This window comes from Microcaecilia unicolor, chromosome 6 (genome assembly GCF_901765095.1).
Source record: "Microcaecilia unicolor chromosome 6, aMicUni1.1, whole genome shotgun sequence".
In the NCBI taxonomy this organism is placed as follows: domain Eukaryota; kingdom Metazoa; phylum Chordata; class Amphibia; order Gymnophiona; family Siphonopidae; genus Microcaecilia; species Microcaecilia unicolor.
In genome coordinates, this window is record NC_044036.1 from 190,280,437 (window position 1) to 190,300,664 (window position 20,228).

The 20,228-nt window shown below is 43.4% G+C and overlaps 1 protein-coding gene across 3 annotated transcripts in view; it reads right to left on the reverse strand.

The window, feature by feature from the left end:
* FANCD2 (FA complementation group D2) overlaps positions 1-20,228 on the reverse strand; it is a 763,224-nt gene that overhangs the window by 51,780 nt on the left and 691,216 nt on the right. For all 3 annotated transcript variants that reach the window (XM_030205444.1, XM_030205445.1, XM_030205443.1), the window contains 3 exons: positions 6,141-6,179; positions 5,515-5,589; positions 3,455-3,529 (listed from right to left, as the gene is read on the reverse strand). In XM_030205444.1, the coding sequence (XP_030061304.1) occupies positions 3,455-3,529; positions 5,515-5,589; positions 6,141-6,179 (189 nt within the window). The remainder of the gene's footprint in view (positions 1-3,454; positions 3,530-5,514; positions 5,590-6,140; positions 6,180-20,228) is intronic.

Below are 20,228 nucleotides of genomic sequence, written 5' to 3' on the forward strand. Positions count from 1 at the left end.
AAAACAGGGAAAAACCCGTACGGGCGGCCAAAAAGGCTGCTTCCGACAACGAAAGAAAACTTAAGCGGACAAAACTAAGAAATACAGGAAAAGTTTTAGTTTTTTTTTTTTAAACAGAATACGATCGGACTACTCTGAAAACTTTCCGAAAGGAAAAAAGCAGCGAAAAACGCGCGAGAGGTCTCCTTGAGGCACAAAACTACCATAAACAGCCGTTCTGAGCCGCAGAAAAAAGAAGACTGAGGAGCACGCTCTCATTGCGGGCGGGAAGGCGGTCGCGTATGCGTGTTGTGCATGCGCACGCGAGGGCTAGCAAACGTTGTTGCTAGGAAGATCTCAGATCTGGGGCTGCCGTTGGATGTCACCCACATGTGAGAACAAGCAGCCTGCTTGTCCTCAGAGAAAACTTAGTTGCATAAATAAAAGAGGAGCCTATGGCCTTGCACTAACCTTCTGCCTCCTTACTGAGGTTTCAGGTCATCACGCAGGTCCTAGTTTTCTTCTGCATTGGTGGGGTCATTGTTCAGTCAGGCAGCAGTTCCACACTCTCAATATCTACACTTCTGGCTACACTTCTGGATTTTCAGATTTTATTTTTAAATAAAGTCTATTTTTCAAAAATCTCAATCAGGTCTTTCAATTTAAACCTGAGAGTAATATATCCTACTTTTACTAGACCAAGATAAGAGTTATTTAAAGGTGATTGTGTCTTATTAATTCCATCTCACCATTCTTGTTCCTTTTTGCAACTGATGCCACCGCCCATCTTCTTCTACCATTGTTTCATGTTTTTCTCCATAAATATTTCATATCATTCATCCCTTCATCTCTATCTATATGATGTGAGATCGCTACATCTTGCAACTTAATGTATTTTTATAGAATATAAATCAATTTCTTTTCATTGCAGGCCTGACCTACATCTAGTACCTTTTTGAAACATCAACCACGACATTTGAGTGCTGAAATACATATACAGTTTAGTTCTCCCATCGTGGCATTATTTATATATGGGGTCATCTATTTATAACCAAGCCAGTTGATATTGTGTAACTGGATTTTCAAAAGGCGTTTGACTAAGTACCTCATGAAAGACTCTAGAGGAAATCGGAGAGTCACAGGAAAGGAGGTAGTGTCCTATTGCGGATTAAAAACTGGTTAAAAAGATAGAAAACAGAGAGTAGGGTTAAATGGTCAGTATTCTCAACGGAGAAGGGTAGTTAGTGGGGTTCCCCAGGGCTCTGTGCTGGGACCGCTGCTTTTTAACATATTTATAAATGACCTAGAGATGGGAGTAACTAGTGAGGTAATTAAATTTGCTGACGACACAAAGTTATTCAAAGTTGTTAAATCACAAGAGGATTGTGAAAAATTACAAGAGGACCTTACGATACTGGGAGACTGGACGTCTAAATGGCAAATGACGTTTAATGTGAGCAAGTGCAAAGTGATGCATATGGGAAAGAGGAACCCGAATTATAGCTACGTAATGCAAGGTTCCAGGTTAGGAGTCACCGACCAAGAAAGGGATTTAGGCGTCATCATTGATGATACGTTGAAATCTTCTGCTCAGCGTGCTGCTGCGGCTTAGAAAGCAAATAGAATGTTAGGTATTATTAGGAAAGGAATGGAAAACAAAAATGAGGATGTTATAATGCCTTTGTATCGCTCCATTGTGCGACCACACCTCGAATATTGTGTTCAATTCTGGTCACCTCATCTCAAAAAAGATATAGTGGAATTAGAAAAGGTGCAGAGAAAGGCGACGAAAATGATAAAGGGGATGGGACGACTTCCCTATGTGGAAAGGCTAAAGCGGCTAGGGCTCTTCAGCTTGGAGAAAAGGCAACTGAAGGGAGATATGACAGAGGTCTATAAAATATTGAGCTACAAAGGAGTACATTTAAAATAAATCGTAGAAAGTTTTTCTTCACTCAACGTGTAATTAAACTCTTGAATTCGCTGCCAGAGAACGTGGTAAAGGTGGTTAGCTTAGTGGGGTTTAAAAAAGGTTTTTATGGCTTCCTAATGGAAAAGACAATAGACCATTATTAAAATGGTCTTGGGGAAAATCCACTGCTTATTTCTGGGATAAGCAGCATGAAATGTTTTGTACTTTTTCGGGATCTTGAAAGGTATTTGCGACCTGGATTGGCCACTGTTGGAAACAGGATGCTGGGCTTGATGGACTTTTGGTCTATCCCAGTATGGTAATACTTATATACATACATCCTTTATACAATTTTTAAGCACATATGTACGTACTATCTGTAATGAATACTTTCTTTTAAAATGTCAAGTTCTGTTCATATTTGCATAAAACTTAAGCTCCTTGTTTTAATTTTTTAATTTTTAATATTTTCCTTCAGTATTTCCTTTTTAAATGATTGCAATTCATTTTCTATTGTTACTAATTATGTTATAAAGGACATTTTATTGTGTGCATGTTTGTTTGTTTTATCTGTAAATTTTAGACTCCTGATGCAAGCACTATTGCTGAAACACAGTACCATGTCGCGTTGATTTAATCCATTTGTGGAATAAAGTAAATACCATTTTCTTCATCTCCTAGGCTCCACTGGAAGAGTTTTGTTGGTCACGCTTCTCCCTCTTCTGACTTGTTTTGTTCCTAGTGGATTTTGTTTCTCCACTCTGGTGGTTATTTCTACTTAAAGGTTTGTGTACCATATGAGTAATTTCAATTGAGTTCTATATGGTCTCAGAAGTTCCGGTAAATTATTATCTTGGATAATTCTTATACTGAAGACAAAGAAAAGCATTTCCACTAATAATATTGCTTTGGAAGATGTGATCCTTAAATAAAAACTCAACATGGTCACGTTTTGTCCTCAGGCTGAGTTAGGGGTACAATGATAACAGGAAATTCCAGTCTCAAACACAAGGTTATTTGAGTTATAGAATACAACAGCAATGTAAAACTGCTATCATAATATTCCTTGCATAGCATTACAATATAAGGCAAATTATCATTATAGCCTTGACACAGCCTGAGGGCAAAATGTGGCTATGTCGGATTTTTAATAAAGGATCATACCTTCCAAAGAAATTTTATTTGTGGAAACACTGCTGTCTTCTGGATTTTCCTTTTAGGAAGTCTCTGTGGTTTTCATCATAATTCTTACATTCGTCTGATATGAAGTGTCAGCTTGTAAAGATTCTAAGCAAGGCTTTGAAGAAGAGAATTGATATGCTGAAGCATCAGCCAAATATCTCAATTACAGACTGTGAAACTGCTCACTCTGTAATTAACAAAAACCTTTCCTGGATGTCAATCAATGCAAAGATCTTTACAAAACTCAACAGGCATATGGTGCTGTATTGTTTACTAAAGTGTTTATAGAAACATGGACTATCCAGTCTGCCCATCCATACCATCTTCTATCCCTTTCTCTCCATTATGGAAATGAGGTGGGTGATACTTCAGTACACCTACCTTGGAATGCCCGCACATGTGATGAAGCTGCCTTGTACTTAGCTGCAAGGTTTTCAGTAAGCTCTGCACATCTTCCTAAAACATACCCAAAAACTAAACATGAGAATCATCACCAATTAATAGCTCTTGATATATACAAAGGTACATAAGTAAGAACTTGCTGTGTTTTGACATATACAGTGACATGAAATTAGAATCCATATAGCAACCTGATGAAGTAATTTGGGGGGGGGGGGGGTGAGATTTTCATGAACAACCCTCCCCTTCATCAGGTTGTTATCAGGTGATATCAGTTCTACTCAAGCTCAAATGCCTACAGGGGGCAGGGGGAGAGGGAGAGGGAAGAGAATGCAAATGTCTCATAAATGTCTCCATAAGCATTCTCCTCCTTCAATTGGTCATGTCCAGTGCGTTCGACATGGTTAACCATAACATATTGCTAAAACTCCTAGATTATTTCGGAATTAGTGGTGAGGTGTGGTAGCCGTGTTAGTCCACTCTTAAAGGTTATCAATAGAAATCAAACAAAATAAAACATGGAAAAGAAAACACTCTCAACTGGATTAAGGGCTTTGTAACCACCAGAACATACCAAGTGAAATCAAACACCAACATATCATCACCCTGGAAACCAGACTGTGGAGTGCCACAAGGATCACCACTATCACCGATCCTCTTCAACCTCATGATGGTCCCACTAGCCAAAGCCTTATCCACACAAGGCCTTAATCCATTCATTTACGCTGATGACGTCACACTATACATCCCCTACAAACATGATTTAGCAGAAATCACCAATAAAATCAAGCTAAGCTTAAACATCATGAACACATGGGCAAACGCATTCCAATCAAAACTCAATACAGAAAAAACACACTGTCTCATCATCTCATCCCAATACAACACATACAAACCAACAAACATTAACACCCCAGGATATACCCTGCCGATTTCAGACAGCCTGAAAATTCTCGGAGTAACAATCGACCGAAACCTCCAACTAGAGACCCAAGCTAAAGTCATCATAAAGAAAATGTTTTTCTCAATGTGGAAACTAAAACGTGTGAAACCTTTCTTCCCGAGGGAAATATTTCGCAACTTCGTACAGTCAATGGTACTAAGCCACGCAGACTATTGCAATGGAATCTATGCAGGATGAAAAGAACAAATCATAAAGAGACTTCAAACCGCCCAAAACACAGCAGCACGGCTTATATTCAGAAAAACACGTTTTGACAGCACCAAACCACTCCGAGAAAAACTACACTGGCTTCCAATCAAGGAACGTATCGCATTCAAAATCTGCATGACAGTTCAAAAAAATCATCTAAGGCGAGGCACCGGGATACATGACAGACCTCATCGACCTACCACTCAGAAACACCATAAAATCAGCATGATCATACCTAAACTTCCACTACCCAAACAGCAAAGGACTCAAATACAAATCCACCTATGCATCCAGCTTTTCCTACCTGAGCGCACAACTGTGGAACGCCCTACCAAAAGCAGTAAAAACCATACTCGACCACCTGAATTTTCGGAAAGCAATAAAAACAGAACTGTTCAGAAGGACATACCCCAGTGACCCAACATAAAAAAACTTGGACATTTGCGACACAACGTAACCAAAGATCGTCAACAGACATATCCTTATTCTTCCTTCCCTTACTAAGTTCTTCCCAATTGGCTTGTACATGTATCTCACTCTACCATAATACCACCTTGATATTACTCGCAACTTGTAACTGTTACACCGGAATCGGTTAACGCCGATCATGGTACCATGTAAGCCACATTGAGCCTGCAAAGAGGTGGGAAAATGTGGGATACAAATGCAACAAATAAATAAAATAAATAAATGAGAAAGCAGAGCAGTTTTCTATTACAATTAGAGTCTTCTATTTCTGTATGAATTTTATGGCTGTGTTTAACTTGGCAGTATGTTGTATCTGTTAAAGTATATATAAACAATAATAAAATTATTATAAAAAAACAATTAGAGTCTTGAGGGAAGGATGCTCAAGGATGCTTGAGGGAAGATTATGTAATATGCTCACCCAGTGTTTTTTAAAGCAGCAGTCCAAGAGAGGCATTCCCATTTTCAGGAAGGTCTCCATAAACAGACGGCCATACTATAGCACAAGGAAAACATGGCATTTAGGAACAGAAATGCAGGCTCCCTCAGTGCTGTATGAATGATTAGTTGACAAACAGTCTTTAGTACAGTAAGGGCTAACTCATATGAAGGTGGGGAGAGTATGACCACAAGATCAAACACAGAGTTTGGGCAAGCAGTGGGATGCCTGCTTCCTCCTTATATCACTGACCATACACACCCTATAGAAACACGTTATCACTGCCAAATCTAATCTAATAATACTTACGTATTATACTAAGGTCTAGCAGAGAAGTATTGCTGAACCTTCCATGCTACTCTTACAGAAGCTAGAGGTATCCAGAGTATAATGGCCTATCAGACCCACCCCATATCATATTCAGATGCTACAAAGCTTAGCAGTCACCCTTAATGAAAATAATTGAACTAATTTCTAATTTATTATTTATCCATGCTGAAATTTACTTCCATCTTCTAAATGATTGTAGATCATGTAATACTATATTGGAAGAGCTGATAAACCATCTGTTATATGACCCTTAATAAACCCAGTATATATTAACTTACCTTCAAACAGATACTCAGCACTGGCCTGCTATCAAACACCTGCAGAGACAGAAGCACAACACATATCAGGGACTAGCTTTTCTCATCATCCAACATCCCGTTTCTAGGGAAACTCATAGAACAAACAGTCTGTGTTCAACTTAATGAATGGCTAGAAGAGAGTAACTGGCTAGATCCATATCAATCTGGATTCAGACCTGGTTATGGAACAGAAACGGTACCCTTAGATGATCTTCACAGAAACCGAGACAAGGGATTTGCCCCGATGTTAGTACTGCTAGATTTCTCAGCAGCTTTTGACACTGTGGATCATGATATCTTGCTAGCACGACTGACAGAAACAGGTATCAATGGAACAGTACTTGCCTGGTTCAGATCCTACTTATCATACAAGCAACAATCCATAATGAACGGCAGCAACTCATCACCACCATGGACACTGATCTGCGGGGTACCACAAGGATCGATACTGTCACTATTCTGTTCAATATCTACCTCAAGCCACTAGTTGAGCTGATTCGGTCAATGGACACTCAGTTCTACATCTATGCGGACGATGTGCAGCTACTCATACTCATTGAACCTGACTTATCTACAGCCTTGAATAAACTGATCACTTGTCTAACATCAATTCAAGAATGGGCTAAACACAACGAACTTTGCCTGAATCCAAGTAAAACCGAGCTTCTCTGGATCCCTAACACAAGTGGATACATACCTGACATCAAAATCCATTTTGGGAAGTATGAACTCCCCCTCAAATCACAAGTCAGGAACCTTGGAATACAGTTAGATTCAGCACTTACTCTGATTCCCCAAATCCAAGCAACCTTCAAGAGCTGCTTCTACTATTTGCGACAGCTATGCTGCCTCTCTCCTTACATTGAGAAGGTAAATGTTATCCCAGTTGTGCATGCCATGGTAACATCAAGACTGGATTACTGCAATGCACTGTACAATGGTCTGACTACAAAGGGCCTGCACCAGCTCCAGTTGATTCAGAATGCAGCAGCAAGACTCATAGAAGGTTGCAAGCGACGTGACCACATCACACCAGGGTCATAGCCAGAAAACAGATTTTGGGTGGGCCTAGGCAAGAACTAGGTGGGCACCAAGTGTTCTCCCCCACCCCCACCACCAAAAAAAAAAATCTCAGCTGGCGGGAAAATGCTTCTTTCCACCATGTGCAGGTACCGGTATCGTGGAGAGTAGCGTTTTCATTACCATCAGGGGGAAGCCTTCAGCTGGCAGAGCTTGGGATCCCCACCAGCTACCACTAAATATGTGCTACTGTTGGGTGGGCCTGAGCCCTAAGTGGGTGGGCCCTGGCCCACCCAGGCCCACCTGTGGCTACGCTACTGCATCACACCATTTTTGCAAAATCTTCATTGGCTACCAGTACAATACTGCCTTGAGAACCTAACAGAATGCAAAGACCATGAGCTCAGCAAGATCACCCTACCCACTGGGTTTCCAGCCTATGACTTTTTCCCCTGTTGGCAATCTGGGTCCCCACCCAGGTTTAGCTCCTGTTTCCCGTGTGAAGGTTGGTTCCAGCTTCATTATTGTTCTTGATCCTTTCATGACACTTGATAAATATCGTGGGAAGCTTTTGTCTGATCCAGCCTTGAAGAAGCGTCCTGAAGCTTCAGCAGAGAGAAAGCGTATCCGGCAGCTTGGGCTCATTGTAAACCCAGTTTCTGCTATTGACCCTTGTACCCTGCTCTGCGAATACCGCCGCCTACTGGTCTCCTGTCCAGCCCTGTGGAATACTCTGGAAGCTGCCGCTGAAAGCATCTTGAGAGTCCCAAGCTCCAGGCTTACCTGGAGTCCAACCTGAGGGGCGCTTCCAGCCGAGTTGCTCTGGAGTCCATTCAGAGGTCCAGTTCCAGCCAAGCTCTGAGTCCAGTCCGAGTGGCGCTTCCAGTCAAGCCTCTGATTCCAGTCCAAGTGGCGCTTCCAGTCAAGCCTCCGATTCCAGTCCAAGTGGCGCTTCCAGTCAAGCCTCGGATTCCTGTCCGAGCGGCGCTTCTAACCGAGCCTCCGATTCCAGTCAAGCCTTGGATTCCTGTCCGAGCGGCGCTTCTAACTGAGCCTCCGATTCCAGTCCGAGTGGCGCCTCCAGTTAAGCCTCTGATTTCGGTCCGAGCAGCACTTCTAGCCGAGCCCAAGTCCAGTTCCAGCCAAGATGCTGAGTTCAAGCCGAGTTCCAGCCTAGATGCTGAGTCCATGCCGAGTTCCAGTTCCAGCCAAGCTGCTGAGTCCACGCCGAGTTCCAGTTCCAGCCAAGCTGCTGAGCCTATGCCAAGTTCCAGTTCCAGCCTAGATGCTGAGCCTATGCCGAGTTCCAGTTCCAGCCATGAGGCTAAGTCTATGCCGAATTCCAGTTCCAGCCATGAGACTACGTCTATGCCGAGTTCCAGTTCCAGCCATGAGGCTAAGTCTAAGCCAAGCTCCAGTTCTGGCCAAGCTGCTGAGTCCAAGCCGAGTTCCAGCTCCAGCCAAGCTGCTGATTCAAGTCCAAGTTCCAGTCCTGATGCCAATCCTGATGCCAGTCCGAGTTCCAGATCCAGCCAAGAGGCTGAGTCCAGACCGAGTCCCAGTTCCAGCCTAGATGCTGAGCCTATGCCGAGTTCCAGCCAAGCTGCTGAGTCTACTCCGAGTTCCCGTTTCAGGCAAGATGCTGAACAAAGTTCCAGTTCCAGCCAAGATGCTGAACCCATTCTGAGTTCCAGCTCCAGCCAAGAGGCAAGTTCCAGTCCTGATTCCAGTCCAAGGTCCAGTCTGGGTTCCAGTCTTGATTCCTGTTCAAGCTCCAGCCCAGCTACCCCTGGTCATGTTTTGAAGCTCCTCCGTAGGTTTCACCATTGTTACCCATAGAGACCTGAATTCCTCGTGGAGGTCAGGGGGGCCTTGAGGCGGAGGTACTGTCATGATGGTGACTGTTTCCTTGTCTGAGCTCACCTCACCCTCTGGTGGCCAGAACCGGTGGCTGCTATGGACTGTCACACGTTCCAGACTTCAGCCCAGTCCGGTCCGGATCTTCCAGGCTGCCAGACTTGCTTTTCTTGTTTGTGCCTGAACAGCACCCGTAGCTGCCTTGTGATTCCTGCAGCTGCTGATGGGCTTTATTAACTGCCTGGAAACTTCTGTGTTTGCCTTTGCATCGTCTAAGGTCCCTGGTATGTTGGTGTGCTCTGTGCACTTCTGCCTAGTCCAGTTTCTTGTCTGAGGTCCTTGTCTGGTTTTAGTTAATCTGTGTGTAGTTTATTACTTATTTCCTAGTCTTGTTTCTGGTCTGTATTCCTTGTCTAGTTCTTGGTTGTCTGTGTGGCTGCTTGGCAGCTTTCAGTCCTGACTCTTACCTGCCTGTGTTTCTTTCTTAGTGGCTGCTTGGCAGCTTTTAGTCCCAACTCTTTCCTGTGTTCCTTTCTTCGTGGCTGCCTGGCAGCTTTCAGTTCTTGTTCTTGAGCCTGTCTGCTTTCTACCTGGTGTGGTGTTGTTTGTCTGAGAGTCCTAGTCTAGTATTCTGCCTAGCCTCCCTTGTGTATTCTACACCCTGTGTGTATCCCTGTTGGCATCCAGTTCTTGCCCTGTCCTGTACGTCCTGCCGGCTGCCTGCACTCAGGGGCTCAACTCCTGGAGAACGGCGGTCAAGCGCAGGTGAAGTCTAGCTGTTCCTGCTCTGCCTGTTCCAGCTTGTTTGCCTCAGCTGCAACTCCAGTCCGGGGTTCCAGTCCGGTTCTGCCTTGCCTCTGGTTTGGGGGTGGTTTTGCCTGCCACTGCCGCAGAGGGCTCACGAATCTAGTTTCTGTCTTGAGAACCTAACATACTGTTAGTAATATGCAATCTATCCCTAAAATCAGGTGTGGTACCGGAAGACTTGAGGGTAGCCAATGTTACGCTGAATTTTAAAAAAAGGTTCCAGGGGAGATCCAGGAGATTATAGACCGGTGAGTCTGACGTCGTTACCGGGCAAAATGGTAGAGGCTTCCGGTGACGTCGGCAACCTCGATGGCAGCTTGAACCCGTCGCTCCGGCTCAGCCCTGCTAAAATCGCTACTTTTTCACTATATAACCGGCGGACTTTACCGCGAAAAGAAGGCAGGAGGAATATACAAGTGGTAGTTACAGAAAAGAAATGTCACAGAAATCAAAAATCGCGGATGCCAAAGCAGGAGTGCGTGGCAGCCTCCGCAATGGTAAAACTGCTAGCAGCCATGCTTCATCTCGGGAGGAGGAGGCCTCAGATTTTGATTCGGCTCACTCCGACGAAGATACTGGTCACAATAAGGATTCACAGTTTACCAAAGTGCTTCGAGACCTCCGTAAAGATTTAGCTCGCATGAAATCAGACATTGTGGAACGCATTGAAAATGTGCAAGGTGAGATCAAGGAAATTGGTAATTGAGTGGAGGGTCTTGAAGGCCGGGTGGACGAACACGTGGAACTGATGAACCAAATGAAAGAGGAGGTGGTGGATTTTGCTAACCAAATGGAGGAATTACAATATAAACTTGATGATATCGAGAACAGAGGGAGACGAAATAATTTGCGGTTTCGGGGCATTCTGGAGGCTGGAGATCAAGAAGATGTTCCCAAACTAGTACATGAACTGTGTAAGCATATTTTGAAGGGAAATCCAGACCAACAGGTCCCGGAAATTGAACGAGCCCATAGAGTGCTAGGCAAGTCGCTCCCTAATAAACCCAGAGATATTGTGGTTCGCTTCTGGAAATACTCAGAGAAAGAACACCTATATGGCCTGGCTAGGCAACAAAAGGACTTGTGTTTTCAAGATACACCTATTTCGGTATTTCAGGACTTATCAGCCTATACTTTACAACAAAGATGAAATATGAAACCGATTCTGGAGGTATTGGGGCAACATAACATAAAATACCGATGGGCTTTTCCCTTTGCTGTATGCTTTACTATTGCTGGTAAGCTACACAAAGTTCACTCCCCAGAGGCGGCACAGCAGATTCTACAAGCAGCAGGTATGATGGGGCCGACTACAGAACTACACTTGGAGACTACTGTTGACAAGAGAGATAAAGTGCGACAACGGCAACAAGTTTTTAATAAGGCAAAGAAACCACGGCTGACTGTGCACAATACTTGACTGTAATATTGCTCCAAAGTGAGGCTGTTGAAAGAGTGAGCGAAGGTTGACATTTTCTTCTTCATTTCTTTATGATCTATATTTACAGCGGAGATAAGTCTGTCGACTATATGGATGTCATGCGGGGTTGGGCGGAGGTGGTGTGGGCGGGTTGTATACTGTGGGGGTTGATCTTGCTAGGAAGTGAGTAAGTGGACTCCTCGGGGGAATTCTATTTCTCGTGGAAGTTTGTTACTCTACTTATGAAGGGGATAGGGGAGGACGGGATGTGGGAGGCTAGGGGGGGATGGGTCAAGGGGAAACGGGAGGGAGGGGCATTACAGTGTTCGCAGGTGACATTTAGATATGTAAATGATTTTTCTTTTTTTTTTTTTAAAGTATACTCTATGGCATCTACTTTAAAGATTATGACTTTCAACGTCAAAGGCCTAAATGCTCCTAGAAAACGACAGCTGATTTGGCAAGAGATAAATAGACATAGACCCCAGGTGGTTATGTTGCAAGAAACCCATTTGAAAAGGGCACATGAATACTTGTTTAGACATGTTTATTATTCTAAGATTTATTTTGCCACAGACATATCTGACAAGAAACAAAGAGGGGTAGCGATATTGCTCCAATCTGACCTGCCTATACAAATCCATCAGGTGAAGAGAGACCCAAAGGGCAGATATCTTCTACTTAGGGGGACATTTGAAAATCAGGAGGTTACTTTGGGATCTATATATGGACCAAATACAAATCAACCATCCTTCTTTCAATTACTTAAGAAACAAATACATACAGTGCTGGGAGGTCAGCTTATATTGGGTGGTGATTTCAATGCCACTCTATGCCCCGAAGTGGATAAATCGGGACGCAACTCTGGTAGTGACAAAGTCTTAGCCAAACACTTTACTACTTTTGTCAGGGATATGGAACTTTTTGACTCTTGGAGAGACATGCACCCTACTGAGCGTGACTATTCTTTTTATTCTCCAGTACATTCTACATATTCACGGATTGATTACTTGTTAGTTGATAAGTTATTAGGAGATCAACTCACAAAAGCACATATAAATAATATTACTGTGTCTGATCATGCTCCTTGTGTGATACAACTGGATTGGCAGACAGGAAAACAGCGGGTAGGGCACTGGACACTAAATAACGAGCTGTTAAAACAGGAAGCAGTTTGTCAGGAATATGTAAAGGTCCTGAAGGAATACCTGTCTTTTAATTTAACCTCAGGGCCCTCAACTGCTATAGTATGGTAAGCCCTTAAAGCAGTATCCAGGAGGTCACTTTATTAAGATAGCCGGAAAGCTTAAGAAACAAAGGTTGCAGGCCACCTTGCAGCTAAGAGAGAAAATTGAGATCCTAGAAAGTAAACAAAGTCACAGGCTCCCTTAAGATATATAGAGCTTTGCAAACTGCCAGAATACAACTAGATGCCTTGCTAGCTCAAGACCTTGAATATATTAATGAAAAACTAAAGCTTCACACATATACCACCAGAAATAAGATCAGTAGGCAGTTAGCTATTAAATTGCGAAAACTAAGGGCAGATCATAATATCTATCGTATTAAGGGACCCAAAGGAGAGGTGCTCCGAACATCTCCAGAGATTAGAGCCCGTTTCAATGAATACTATGCTAAGCTTTATGCCGGAGATGGGGGTATACAGGAGGAGAGTATTCGGTCATATTTGCAAAAAATGGCTTTGCCAACCTTAACACAAGATCAGCAACAAGTGCTAGATGCCCCTATTGACAAGCACGAGGTACTAGCAGCTATAAAAACCTTAAAAACAGCCAAATCACCGGGATTGGACGGCTATACGGCTAAATTCTATAAAAACTTTGCCCCTTATTTGGCACCTGTTTTAACAGATGTGCTTAATGCAGTAGTGAAAGGCGATAATCTCCCGCCAACTATGAAAGAGGCATGGATTGCAGTGATCCTGAAGCCTAAGAAGGAGATGACTGAGTGCTCTTCTTACCACCCCATCTCTGTGCTCAATGTGGATGTCCGCATCCTAGCTAAGGTATTAGCAAGTAGATTAACAGAAATTCTGCCGACCTTAATACATCCAGATCAGGTGGGTTTTGTCGCCAATAGACAGGCCTCAGACAATATTAGATGAACTCTGAATGCTATGTATATTGCCAGGCAGAGTAAAACACCGTATTGCCTATTAAGTGTGGATGCTGAAAAAGCATTTGATAGGGTGCATTGGCCATTTCTACATCAGATTTTACAACAGTTTGGATTTGGTTCTAATTTTAGGGACTGGATTAAAGAATTATACACTCAGCCGAAAGCAGGGGTAAAGATCAATGGACAGATATCCGCCTTCTTTGAGCTGAACAGAGGAACACGCCAGGGGTGTCCTCTATCGCCACTTTTATTTGCTTTAGTAATGGAACCACTGGTGTGGGCTATTAGGAATCATCCAGGGATAAGGGGAGTGAGGGTGAAAGACTGGGAATCAAAGGTGGCATTGTTTGCAGACGATGTCCTCTTAACCCTTACCTCGCCTTTAGATTCTATACCCCAGGTTATATGTGAATTGGAAACTTATGGACGGGTGTCTGGATTTAAGATTAACTATGAGAAAACGGAAGCAATGGCAGGTGGTATGACAGAGGAACACTATCAGCGTTGTAAGCAACTATATCCTTTGAGGTGGGTGACTAAGGGTCTTAAATATTTGGGGGTTTTCCTTACTGCTAAATTACAGGGCATTACTGAGGCCAACTATACACCATTATTGAAAGACATCAGAGAGGATTTGGAGAGATGGGAGCCCATTGGTTTGTCCTGGTTTGGGAGAATAGCTACAGTGAAAGTGAATATATTACCGCGATTACTGTATCTTTTCCAGGCCCTGCCACTCCCTATTAGTGACCATGTGCTTCACTCCCTGCAGATACGATTGCAGAAGTTTATATGGAAAGGAGGCAAATCTAGAATCCACCCCTCCATAATGTATACAGACCGTAAGACCAAGGGTGGTTTGGGGATCCCTAGAGTGGATTTATACCATAGAGCGGCTCAGGTTAAATCCGCAGTGGAATGGTTTCAAGAAGCCCCTCACAAACTTTGGGTAAAGATGGAACAATATATACTACATAGCCCTTTGAAGTTAGGCCATTTACTCTGGCTGCCGCCTAAACATCGTTGTTTGGGGGAGGAGGTGAGCCCGATCATTGAGTTTACTTTATCTTGTTGGGATAAAATGGAACGTTTAAAACGAATCTATTGTTCTCGGTTATCACCTATTGCTTGTAATTTAGCATTTCCATTAGGCTGCTCACGCTCAGTTTTTACTAGATGGAAAAGGCAAGGGTTAGATCTATGGGGACAGTTGATCAATAAAGATACTTTTATATCATTCCAGGAATTGGCAGATACATACAGGTTACCTTCAACAGATCATTATGCCTACACTCAATTGATTCATTTTTTGTCATCAGAAGGCAGACGTGCCTATTTATTTGGTGACGTGACCTTTTTAGAAGAACTCTGTGTTCGGGAACAAGGGACACGAGGCCTTATCACTTTGATTTATGGGCACTTGCGAGATAACCTGTATGTTAGCCATAAGCACAGGGTGCTGTGGGAGAAAGAATTAGGGGTGAGTTACTTGGCAGAGGAGTGGCAGAGAATGGAGAGGCGTTCCGTACGCATATCTCCAGCCGTAAATGTTCAAGAAAATTTACCAAAAGTACTATACCGTTGGTATCTAACCCCGGTAAGGTTGAATCATATGTTTGGATCGGCTTCCCCGACTTGTTGGCGTAAATGTGGCCAAAGTGGTACATTAGGTCATATTTGGTGGACATGTTACAAAGTAAAAGCCTTCTGGAAAGCCGTCCAGGCCCGGATTGGATATTGGGTGGGAGCTGAGATACCATACGACCCTGCTGTATTTCTGTTTCATAAAACTATCCTGGGGGTGAATGACTATGGTCAAGTGTTAATCAAACATTGCTTATGTGTGGGCAGATTGCTTATTGCTCGCTCATGGAAGCAAAAAAATAGCCCGTCTGTAGTCCAATGGATGACCCTACTGCGGAACATGGCAGAGAGAGAACGATTGATGGCAAAAGAGAGACACCAGTTGTCGAAATGGACTAAGATCTGGGAACCTTTGGATATACCGAAGACTTAATGAGCTATAGAGAAACATCTGATATGTTGAATTACTATTGTTACCTTAGACACTGTAAGGGGGAGGGAGATTTGGAGGGAATTTTGATCAATAACGTGGAAATGTTTTGATGCAAATTGTACAGGGGGAAGAAGGGTGAGAAAAATATGTAAAACAACAAGAATACTGAATGTTTTATTACTCAATGGATGAGTATTGAAGAAACAAGGTCCCAGTTTTACAGTATATATTAGAGCCTGTGAGCTTAATGTTGTGGCTGTATTCACATTTTGTCTTACTTGTCCAATAAAGATTCTTGTTTAAATAAAAAAAAAAATGGTAGAGGCTATTATCAAGAATAAAATTACAGAGCACATACAAAAACATGGGCTGATGAGACAAAGTCAGCACGGATTTAGTGAAGGGAAGTCTGCCTCACCAATCTACTGCATTTTTTTGAGGGGGTGAACAAACATGTGGACAATGAGCCGATGGATACTGTGCATCTGGATTTTCAAAAGGCGTTTGACAAAGTGCCTCATGAAAGACTCCAGAGGAAACTGGAGAGTCATGGGATTGGAGGTAGGGTATTACTATGGACTAAGAGCTGGTTGAAAGATAGGAAGCAAAGAGTAGGGTTGAATGGTCAGTAATCTCAGTGGAGAAGGGTAGTTAGTGGGGTTCCGCAGGGGTCTGTGCTGGGACCGCTGCTTCTTAACATATTTATAAATGACCTAGAGATGGGAGTAACTAGTGAGGTAATTAAATTCGCAAAGGAGACAAAATTATTCATGGTCAAGTCGTTGGAGGAGTGTGAAAGATTACAGGAAGACCTCGCGAGACTGGGGGATTGGGCGTGCAAGAGTCAGATGAAGTTCAATGTTGACAAGTGCAAAGTGATGCATGTGGGTAAGAGGAACCCAAATTATAGCTACGTCATGCAAGGTTCCACATTAGGAGTTACGGACCTAGAAAGGGATCTGGGAGACATCGTTGATAAGACGTTAAAAAGTCTGCCCAGTGTGCTGCGGCGGCTAAGAAAGCGCACGGAATGTTGAGTATTATTAGGAAAGGGATGGAAAACAAACACGATGATGTTATAATGCCGTTGTATTGCTCCATGGTGCGACTGCACCTCGAGTATTGTGTCCAATTCTGGTCGCCGCATCTCAAAAACGATATAAAGGAATTAGAAAAGGTGCAGAGAAGGGCGACGAAAATGATAAAGGGAATGGAACGACTTCCCTATGAGGAAAGGCTGAGAAGGTTAGGGCTCTTCCGCTTGGAGAAAAGGCGGCTGAGGGGTGATATGATAGAAGTCTACCAGATAATGAGCGGAGTAGAGCGGACAGATGTGAAGCGTTTGTTTACACTTTCAAACAACAACAAAACCAGGGGACACAAGATGAAGCTAGAACATGGTAGATTTAAAACAAACAGGAGAAAGCTTTTCTTTACATAGTGTGTAGTTAGACTCTGGAACTTGTTGCCGGAGAATGTAGTGACAGCAGCTGGCCTTACGGAATTTGGACAGATTCCTGAGGGAAAAGTCCATTGAACATTATTAATTTTTTTTTTGGGGGGGGGGGGGGGGGTTGCTGGGTTCTTGAAGCCTGGATTGGTTGCTGTCGGAGACAGGATGCTGGGCTTGATGGACCCTTGGTCTTTTCCCAGTATGGTGGTGCTTATGTACTTATGGAGTAGCCCCCACACTCTGGAATGCATTGTCTGAAAGGCTCCGCTTAACACAAAACTACCTCTACTTCAGGAAGCAGGTGAAAGCTTGGCTCTTTAACCAAGCCTTTAATGGAAGAAGTAACTAACTTGTTAGTCTCATTCACACACACAAGGATTGACTCGGGCTGCACATACTGCAGTGGGACATGTTTATCCACTCCTACCCTAGCTGAGATAATATTTAACCATCTCTCTGACCTCACGTGCAACTGTATTCAAATCAATCACCTTACTTTTCTAATTCTTCCTACTTTCTTACTCATCTGTATGTTACAATTTTGCCTTACCCCTCACTACCAATTATAAAGTTCTAGTACATATTGTGTTGTCATTGCAAGTAGTATACTATTCTAACCCTTATGTTATTTACCACATGGTATTCAAAATATTCTGCTTCAAACATCCATAGCTGCTTGTTAATCACAATTCTTAGTTCTTAACTTTATTAAAAGGACCTCAAAACTTCCCAGCTTGACTGTTCTATTCAGAACTCATTTGCATAATATTTTCATACATGCACTCAAGCTGTTTGCTGAAAGTAGTTATCATCACTGGTCCTATATTTGCTATCGAAATCTTTCAGAGGCCAGGTCTCTTAAGTCAATTGGAAAAAAACTCCCTTTAGAAGAAAAACCAATGACTCCTGACCTTGGAAATACAGCTTCACAATGTACTGAGCAGAATACTTTCTGCAACTGATTCTGTCTTCCTTACACTTGAATACGACTTAGAGGCAGATGCATCAAGCAAACGTTAAAAAATCTAAATCGTTAAAGTCCCTAACGATTTTCAAAAAACGAAGAATGCACCAAAACAACAAGTCACACATGCTCGGATCGGTATTGAAAAGTACAATGTATTAAAGAATCACAATACACGTCGGTAATCGGCCCCTAAATCATGCGCAGAGCAGCCAAGCGTTATGTTAGCTGCTCTGCGCATGCCACAAACAGTCAAAACACAAGCACATGGCTCCCAAATCAAAACAAAAATAAAAAAAGGGTCGGGAGGGGGCAAAGGCGCTCGTCAGAAGCGTCCTGTATGGCCGTCCTTGCCCCCCCCGCCCGAGGTCGCCGTTTCCCCCCCCGCTCCCCCCCCCCCCGCTTCCCCCTGCATTATAAATTTAAGCAAAACATATCGTTAGCAGCCCTGGCCCCCCTCCCTTCCTCACTACTCTGTCTCCCCTCAGCTCCGCCTCCCAACATCCTCCGCCCTGTGCCCCGCCCCCTCTTGGGGTCGTCACCGCCATTCCCCCCCCTCCACCGGGCCCCCCCCTCTTACCGGGCCCATGCAGCGCCTCTCTCCTCTGTCCGAAGGCGCTGCACGGGCAAGAAGAAAAGCTGATGCCTGTCTTCGCACACCTTCGGTCGCGCGTCTCTCTCCTCCTGGGCCTGCCCCCGTCTGACGTCAGTAACCTACGTAGGTTACTGACGTCAGACGGGGGCAGGCTCAGATTAGCTTTCCTTCTTATTTCTTGCTTAGCGCAGATTTTTTTCTGTGCCAAAACCCCTCATCAGTAGTAACTTTAGAGCAAGAAAATCCAGCACTATATTCAAATCTGTGCTCATGCCGAGGTTAACCATTGAACTAAGCCGACCCGTTTTCTCCATCAGCCTCTACAAGAGGTAGCTGCTCTGCTTTCTCTCCGGTGGCTGCGAGAACAGAAACATTTGTTTCTGATCAATAATGTGATGATGAATGCATTAATTGAATGAGTTACAAATGTTCAAGACAGGCATTCAAGAAGCTCTGAAATGCCTCATAAATCCACATGAGTCACCTCACAGTCACAAGCATCACTTCGGCAACACTTCCAGGATGAGCGGCTGATGTAAATATTATTTGGAACTGAGGATGAAGGATTTTTAGAAGGAATGTTCTGGCATCTTTGCATGGTGGTGGCCCACCTCTGAGTACATGTACTGTGTCTCTGATGTTGGCTCTAGTGGGGGTGGGGAGCTGTACCATAATCTACAGAGACCTGCTGATTTCACTGATGAGGAAGGCAGGCATATCCAGTTGCCCTCAGTGGGTTTCCTAAGAAGTCATTTTTCATAAAATATTGCAGTTTTTATCTTCTGGTCATGTCAGAATCCATTATTCATTCTGGGTGAATCTGCTTTAAGTAGTTCAGCTCAGCAAATCAAACGAGCCTTTCTGGTGACTGGAGCACTTTAACTGGTAAATTAGTATTGCTTGTGGATGAATGTTTTGCTTGTCCTTTATTTAATGGCTTTCTTTCCTTTTAATTTATTAATTGTTAGCTTTATTTTACACTGCATAGATCTGGATACGCAAACACTACATTGATGTTTTTTCACTTTACGATTTTTCCTGCCACAGAGCTGTCCTAACGAGAGGTACAGACCTCTCGTTAGATTTCCTGCCTTTTTCCTGCGTAAAGGCAATCGGAAAAGGTTAGTGCATCTCGTTTAAATGGGGTTTGTACACTAATTGCTCATCTGCATTCCGTTTTCGTTAGCTGCTAGCTTCCTTGGTAAAAGCCCTTTGATGCATGCAACGGATCAAAATTTCCTCGTTGGAGGGTCATTAAAGGCTCATTAAGCTTTAGTGCATCTGCCTCTTAATACAGTGCCCAATCTTGATGTTATCCAGCCCAGCTTATTACTGCAGCTCCCTGTTTCACAGGTTATCTTTGAACTTTCCCATTCCTTCTCATGAGTCATTAGCATTTCTTTTGTGGATCTTTATCCAACACAAACAGAAACTGTCTGTACTTAGCTTCAGGGCTGTCTGCAAGCTGCATGTTGCACTGCTTATTTCCTCGTTCCCTCTGTGTTGTTTTCAGGGTGCACTGCAGAGGTAGTGCTAGCCAATGGATCCAGAGAGACTGTACCCATTGTTTGAGTATTCCTGGATTGGGGTACCAAGCCTGGATACAGAAAAGTAGGCATGATGAAAAATATGTCAGTATCAATGCTGTGTGGGACCGACATGGGTCCAGTGAACATTACACCCTTGATAGCAGAGTCAGCATTTCTGCTATGGTAACCCGTAGTCAGGCCAGGGCAGCCCAACAAGCAGAAGCAGCAGAGATCACTTCTACAGTTCTCAATCCTGAGCCAGTCGA